The sequence below is a fragment of the Marmota monax genome, unplaced genomic scaffold, assembly GCF_021218885.2.
Source record: "Marmota monax isolate L192 unplaced genomic scaffold, Marmota_monax_Labrador192_F-V1.1 WCK01_AAM20220418_F8-fsc00025, whole genome shotgun sequence".
In the NCBI taxonomy this organism is placed as follows: Eukaryota; Metazoa; Chordata; class Mammalia; order Rodentia; family Sciuridae; genus Marmota; species Marmota monax.
Genome location: NW_026691950.1, coordinates 955,795 through 964,010, shown reverse-complemented (window position 1 = coordinate 964,010; position 8,216 = coordinate 955,795). Strand labels below are relative to the sequence as shown.

General features: G+C 39.3%; 1 protein-coding gene across 2 annotated transcripts in view; it reads right to left on the bottom strand.

The window, feature by feature from the left end:
- Positions 1-246: 246 nt before the first annotated feature.
- Klf3 (KLF transcription factor 3) overlaps positions 247-8,216 on the bottom strand; it is a 33,732-nt gene continuing 25,762 nt past the window's right edge. For both annotated transcript variants that reach the window (XM_046448041.2, XM_046448128.2), the window contains exons 5-6: positions 6,240-6,400; positions 247-4,097 (exon numbers count right to left, since the gene is read on the bottom strand). In XM_046448041.2, the coding sequence (XP_046303997.1) occupies positions 3,916-4,097; positions 6,240-6,400 (343 nt within the window). In that variant the 3' untranslated portion in view covers positions 247-3,915. The remainder of the gene's footprint in view (positions 4,098-6,239; positions 6,401-8,216) is intronic.

Here is an 8,216-nt window from a genome sequence, read left to right as displayed (position 1 = left end):
CAAGAATGTTTTATAGATTTATCCTGGGTTGTTTGTTTTATGGTTTGAGCTTAGACTTCCTGCTAGTTGGGTTATAGTTTTAGGGAAGAGTTAACTCCTTGAGTGCAACATGAAGTTGATCTGTTTTTCTTTCCTTCCATCAATGAGTGCTCAGAGTGACTTATTTCAAAATTTCTAAGCAGGGTATTTACATGGTTCTTTTTTGTTCTTAGTGATCACTGCTTACATAGTAATCACATGATCACATTTAATATTCTGATGGTTTTATTAACAAGTATATAATACATATATTGCATACTGTATATAGTATATGAGGACTGTACAGTACAAATTTATGTTCACAGTTTGACATGACAAAATGTCATTACTGAATTCCCATTGGACTACAGAGTAGAAACAGAGAAGGTACATTAAACATTCACATCTTTAGTAAGAAAGATTACCAAAATGTTTCAGTATTTGCAAGTATACTAATGCATGCTAAAAACCTTTACCCATTCAGTCTTATTAGCTTATAAAATATATTACACTTTATTAAAAATTTCTGCATAGTTTATACAAGTATTAAAGTACTGTAAATGTAATAATCCTGCTATAGTTGCAGGTATGGTTTAAGAGATGCTAAGCAGAAAGATTATTTTGACCCTCTAACACTAAGTACATAACAGAAAAAAAAAGTGCTAGTATTTGTAAAACATGTTGTAGCCCTCGTTTAATGCATGTAAAATGGCTTTGTAAATGTATTAAGTGAATTTGCAATCATTTAGAAATTGTTAACCTTGACCAAGAAGAGAATAAAGACAACTCTGAGTGACTTTATGTGTGACAGCAATTCCTTCAAGACAACTGTGTATTTTCAAACCAAATTGTTTTAAACCTTAGATCTTTTGAGATTGTCTTTAAACCAATCTAATCAGGAATGATGAGCAGATATACAGTCTCAGAAATATAGTCTTTCAAATCCCACATTAGTGCAATACTGATAGTGCAGATGGGTGTTAAATAAAACATACATATACACATAGTTCCCCTGTAATTCTGTTCCAAGGCTCTTGAAACTTCTGCATATTTAGCATCTCCTTGGTTGAACATAGCTATGCTGCAGACATTCTCCAAACCAAGCAAATTAGAATGTTAATGCCCATTTATGATGTAAATTCACATTTTGAAACTCTAATATGATGGATTCTGATTTAATTTTTATGACTTCTTCAAGATGACACTTGAGCAATAATTGAATAAACTAACAATTTACATGACAACGACTTCATGTTTACAAATCATTCTCACCAAATTAAAATATTGCAATTAAATAATGATTGAGAATAACATGGCGAATCATTAAAAAAAAAAACATGTTTCAAGGGCATCTTATCTCATATCTTGAGGTCTTCCACAATAATAGCTAAATGACTAAGAGACTAAATTTCTCAACTATCATAGTAAAATACAAATATATATATATATAAGAAAATTTGGTAAGGGCCAATGGCATCTAAAGAATATCAAACCAGCATGGGAACAGAGAATGGCCACTCTGAGCTGCTTTTCTTTCAGAGTGAAAATGGATCTTTGTTAATGAACTATTAACAAAGATCGAAGCAAGCTGCATAGTAACATAATACAGTCTTCTGAACAAAACTTAAATATGCTGTAGCAGACACCAAATTTCATGAGAATCCATGAAGCCTTCTATTAACTGCACTCAGACTTTGAGCTGTTTCACAGATCAATTCTACCCTTTCTTGCCTCCTTTCCCCGCTTTATATGGGCTGGAACACAAGCTGGTGATCTTCCCTACAACAAAAAAATCCCCTGCACTCCCTCTCAATTCTTCAGTGTATTGTTGAAAAACCACTTCAAGACATGAACACTCTGGCATAAATGTGACTAAGCATTGACAATACAGATGATACCTATCAGAAAGAAGTCATTTCTGTTCCTTAGTTCATTTCATAATTGCAAAAAAAAAAAAAAAAAAAGGAAAACAAACAAAACCCCCGATTAGCACGTTGTAATATTCTAAACATTTTGCAGTGCTGAAAGAAAAGAAATCCAAGTGCCAAGATAAACAAATTTCTTTGCGTTTCTCACCTACATTTCCTTCCAGCTGGTTCACAGGGCTGACGAGTAGGCCCTCACAGGGGTGCCGGCCCTACAGCTAACTTAAACATAGCGCCACCAAAGTAAGCTCCCCGGGTGATTTGCAGGCCTCCAGAATCATTCAATGATGTTTTAAAACAGTTATGTATTCCTCCCAGTTTAGATTGTGTTGGATCCTGAGCTGTGGCTGGGATGAATCTTCAGGATTCCGTTCTTCTCTCTTCTCCTCCTCCATCCTTCATGGAGGGATGAAGGGGTATTTGGTTATGCAACCATATTGACGACCTTTGCTCATTTTCTTCAAATTGAAGACTAATGACATTTCTACATTATCAATTATTTTTACTGGACTGTGGTACTCAAAAGCCTGCTTTTGAAAAACTTTCCGATAATGGTGCTATTTCTCTTAAATACGAGTCATTATTTTCAGTTTCTTCTGACAGGATAATGGATAATGATGGGAAACTGCTAGTTCTGACAGTAAACTTTTGGGAATTTTCAAGCTACATATATAAATCCCTGAACTGTGGTTTTCTATTTTTCAAAAGTCTGTTCCTAAAATGAAGGTATGTGTGCTTCACAACTAGTTTTACTTACAAATAGTGTCACTCACGTGTTAACTGAATCAATCTCCTAAAGCCTTAGCAGATGCTCACTTATGATGTGCCGTGAACACAAAGGACAGCCAATCTGGCACCTCCCAGCTCACACAGAAAGCTATGTGACTGATTTGACAGGGGAATACAAGTACCACTCAATGTTTCCCTGTATGCAAAAAAGCTATAAGTTAGATAAAAGAAAGACCATTCATACCCTTACCCAAAAGATTTTTTTTTTTTAATCATTACTGGGCAAATATTTCTGTGGATTCCTTACTCTCAAACTTGACCATCCAAAGGCTATTGTAAAGAAATGGAGACAGTTGTGTGGATAACCCCACAGGCACCTGGCTTTGCAGCATGGTTCTGCACTCTGTACAGAGACTGAAGCTCTACAGATGCACGGCACAGCTGACCAAATCTGGACACCTCACTGACAGGCCCTAGCTCAGGAGGAACTGCCCACTTCCCGCTTTGCACAATGCATCTCCCCTCAACGCCCCTCTGCTTCTGTTTGCTGTTACAAGGCACAGCAGTATCCCATGTCTTGAGCTGTCACATATCAGCCACCTAATTTGGCAGCCCTGGCTCATCACCCAATGGTGGCACAGCCCTCCACATAGCTTCCGGCATACAAGAGGGCATTGATTTAGAAGTGACAATAATGCAGGTCCACACGGAAGATGTGTGAAGGACAATGGCAGAGTTGACTGGGCTCGTGTGACATCTTGCTGCATGTCCTCCTATAACTGGTGATGGGGGCCACCCTTCTCTTTGCTGTCAAGCATAAAATGGGATCACCAGGCAGAGAGGTACGGATGTCTCTGGCAAGGACTAGCAGGCTTGATACTGTATTTCTAACACATTTACTTTGACATTCTTTGAGGAATACATGGAGAAACCGACAATTGGTATGTTAGTTTACATGTTCCCTTATTCTCATTACATTAAACGTAAGAAGGGTTTGCTTAGCATCCCCGGAAAAAAAAAAAAGTGTTCACATTCTTTAGGTCTGACCCGTGGTAAGGAGAGGGAGGATTAGAGAGTATCGACTACTGACCATATGGAAGTTTTGAATGATATAAATTCAGAGATTCAGACCAGCTGAATCAAAATTAAAATGTACATGTAAAAAATGAGTTAGATAATGGGAGGGAGGACAGAGAGAGAGCCAGGAGAGTGGGGAGTCACAATGAGGCGGAGACGGAGGCTTTCAGACTAACATGTGGCGTTTCCTATGTAGGGCAAGGTGGTCAGAACGGGAGAAGCTGCGGTCACAGTCTGGGCACTGGAAAGGTTTGATTCCAGTATGTTTGCGGAAATGTCTTGTTAGTTCATCAGACCGAGCAAACTTCCATGTGCATCCTTCCCATGTACATTTGTAGGGTTTTTCTCCTGCAAAAGGAAAGAGAAAAGAGCTTAGTTTTTTTGAAAAGATGGCAAAGGCTGAGTTAATGCTATTGAAAAATATTATTCCCAAGAAAAGGTAATATATTTGTCCCTTCGATAACACACTGGTCTGTAAAGCATTTCGGGACAAACAAGAAAAAAACAAATCAATTCTTCTAATGTTTAAATGACTGCTAGCAAAAACAAAACAAAACCCCCAAATGGGGATGGTTTTTAAGAGTTCTTAAAGCATAAAGAAAATGAGATCCATTCTGAGTGACTACCAATCTGGAGCACGTGGTGATCTATACTGGTATTTTTCTAAGTCTTCAACCTACTTGAGAGCTTAATTATATGTAGTACTACAGATTCAATAAGTCAAATTTCAAAGTTTGAGGCATTTTCCTATAACTATTCAAAAGTTTTCAAATAATATGCCACCTCTCAGAAGCTAGGTTTCTACATCACCCTCCTGTATTACAGTGATAATTACAGGTGATGATTAGAAGACCCTTATGGGAAAACGATGAGGAGAACCAGTCTGAAGGCTCTTACTAATAAAAAGCGCTATTAATAGCAATCTTAACATTTAAAAGGTTAAGCATCCCTAACCCCACAATCCCAAATCCAAAATGAGCACTGACACATTGCTGTAGGTAGAAAATTCTACACCATGAAACTTCATCTCATGCAGAAAATTAAACTATTGTACAAAATTAGCTTCAGGCCATGTATATAAATAAGGTACATATGAAACAAATCTTGTGTTTAGACTTGGATCCTATATCCCCAAGATATCTCATTATGTATTTGCAAATATTTCAAATTCCAATCAAATCTGAAATCTGAATCACATCTGGCTCCAAGATAGCAGATGAGGGATACTCGGCCTGTAGTGGGTACTGGGTATCAGATTAACATGCCCGCTCTCTAGAAACCTTGCTAGATTTATAGGATCTCCTTTGCCCATAGAATATACATACCAAGAGGTATATTTGTACATCTGAATTGTCATCTAAATATTTCAATGCCTTCCTCATTTTAGGCTGGAAGTTGTTAACCATGCCTGAGTCTCACCGACAACTCAGGATGCTTCCAAACCCCAAATTCCTCTCTTTATTAATGTTCCTAATAAGAACAATTCTCAAAATTCAGTAGGGCAATCTGCATTCTGAGTTTAGGAAAATGTACACAGAGGCAAATTGCCGCTAAACCAAAATTTTAAATTGGACAGTCTGAGGTGACATGAGCTTACTGTACACATCAATCATCAATACTGACTGCAATCAATCAGGCTATTGAAAACGTTTCTGTATGATTTCCTTAAGTCAGGAAAGCAGTGATAGCAAGTGCACATTTTCTCCATCTATGTAACAATGTTTATATGATCTGGCTACTCACTATCTATTTTCAGTATTGACCAAAATGGAAGAAGATTTCCTAGAACAAATAGTGTAGGCAATGGCATAGGAGTTCCTTCAATTTTAAAAGATGGACACTACCTGAATATATTCAATTTTTATTTCTATGGAGGACAGCCTTCTATTTGAATTCCATTTCTATGGCACTGTTGTATTTTATTGCTCTGTGTAAAGAAGTGTTCTTTGCTATGATAAATTTTATCATGTACGTATGCTACAAGAGCTCACAGGAAAGCCACATCCTTGGTGGTGAGAGCGCTTTCCCTTCTGTTCCAGCAACAAAGTCTCCATCCCTTTCCTGGCTAGAGGACAGTACTTCAAGAGATTGTGGGGACCTGGTTGCAGGGATTATTCTAATCTACTCAAATTCATTACAAAAGGCAATCATTATAAAAACTGCTCTTCTATGACTGATAGAGACATCTGTGGGTGACTGTGGTAACTTTGCAGAGGCCTGGAAAACTTTCATCATGCAGGCTGAGAGCTCCTAATGCAAAACCCTGGAGACTAGAAGTGTTTCAGACTTCAGAGTTTTTCAGATTTTGGAAAGTTTGCACAGACTTTATCAGTTCAGCAGGTCTAATCCAGAAATCCAAAGTGCTCCAAAAATTTCAGATTTCTAATTTTTGGGTTAGGGATGCTCAACCTACAAAACATGGTAGAAGCCAGAAGTTGACTTTCACCCGCCTACTTCTTAAGACAGAAGCGGGGCCGGTGTTTCTACTACCTGTATGTGTTCGTCTGTGTGCTTTCAAGTGGGAGCTTTTAGTGTACACTTTGTTGCATCCATCATAATCGCATCTGTGTATCCTCCGCTTCCTTTGGGTATCTGGAGATTCCACAGGTAAAGGTCTCTTCCCAGGCTGCACTATGACTGAAGGGTGATTCCTGTGAAAGCCAAGGTCAAGTGAGAACTGTTGAGTGAAGCTGCTGCCTTTTCTTCAGTCAACTAAAAGCATTAACAACATTGGGCAAAACAAATAAAAAAAAAAAACCCAACAAAATAAACAACAACAAAAAAATTAGCCGTTCAACCCAAGAAGCACTGCTATATTCATTCAACAAACATTGAGTGAGCACCTACCATGAGCCAGGCACTGGGCTTGGCACCAGGACACAAAGATGAATAAAAACAGGGTTCCTGCCCTCGAGGAGCTCACACTCTAGGGGGAGACAGACATGGAGATAAGTAATGACAGCAAGAAGGGTTAGATGCTATGCTAGAGGGAGGTGCCACGCTGGGAGAGGATCTTTCCCGCAGTAAAAACCTGCCTATCGACAAGATTTCATGGTACTAGGCAATGCTGAACACGGTACTATATTTTTCCACTTGCGGCACTGATTTTTGTTATTATTCTTTAGGGAAAAATAGAAAAAGTCAAATTCTTATATCTTGAGCAACAATACTGTAGGATGTCTCTACATTTCATCCTTTATATAACTAACATTTAGCAGCATCTTTTAAAGACTGCCAATTCACGTTCAAATTTCAAATGCTGGCTCTTATGAGGAAAAAAAAAATGTTGGCATTGCCATCTTCACAAACATAAATGAGTAGTACAGATAGTAACCAAGCCTCTAGCTGCTCACTGAGCTCCACATATGTGGGATAGAAGACTGACAGCAGCCTGTGCTGGCACTACCACTCCTGCACTAGAAAGAGTTCCACTGCAGCGTTAGGAGGGAGGGTGAGGGCCAGGTGCGGTGGCACACACCTGTAAGGCCGGTGATGTGAGGCTGAGGCAGGAGAACAGCAAGTTCAAGGCCAGCCTCCACAACTGAGTGAGACCCTATTTCAAAAAAAAAAAAAAAAAAAAAGGACTGGGGATATAACTCAGTCCTAAAGCGTCCCCTGAATTCAATCCCCAGTACTGTCCCCTCTCAAAAAAAAAAAAAAAAAAAAAAATCCTAGAGGGGAGAGAGGAAGGCTATTCCCCATGACATCAGCTCCCCAGCATCAACCTGCCAGCTCCCCCCAGGATGCCTGACATCCTCCCTACTTTCCTGCTTTCTCTCACATTCCAGAATTTGCATAATTTTCCTAGGTGGATCTGAAATCAAATCCCATTAAGCATCATTACTATCAACTGTGTCTTTCTCAGAAAGGAAATTTGGTTGAGAGAAAAGGCAGCTGGGGAAAGGCTGAGAAAAGCTGTGCCTCATGTTCTCAGGCTTCCCTCTGACAGCATCTGCCACCAAGAAGCTCCAACGGCCCATTCACTCTCCTGATGATGGAGCCCTTGATACATTACAGGGGCACGTGCTGGCCTCCAGCTGTGACCAAAGATGCCTTTCACTCCTAAAGATGTTCTGGATCACATGGGAATGTCTTGTGTGAGGGTGCAGGGGGAGAAAAAAGACTGGTGGAAAGGGGAAGAGACAAGGATTTGATGAGGGTGAATACTCAAGTTGTTGAGACCCAAACAAATAAATCATGAAATCAATAAGGGAGTCCCTGAAGTGAGATTTGTTTTTTTGTCTTGTTAAAAATCTGAATACACATCCCTTGTCAGTAACGTTGACAGGCATGCTAAGAAGTGATGAGAAAAAAGGACAAAAGGTATGATTATTTTAAGTGACCTTGACTTACTCCTGACACTCCTATTAGGAAAGAAAACTGTCAGCTGTGAGCGTCACTTGGCCTTCCTACCCCGATGCCTGGAAGGGAGGAGGGAACAGAAGGACAAACCAGGAGTGTTTAGAG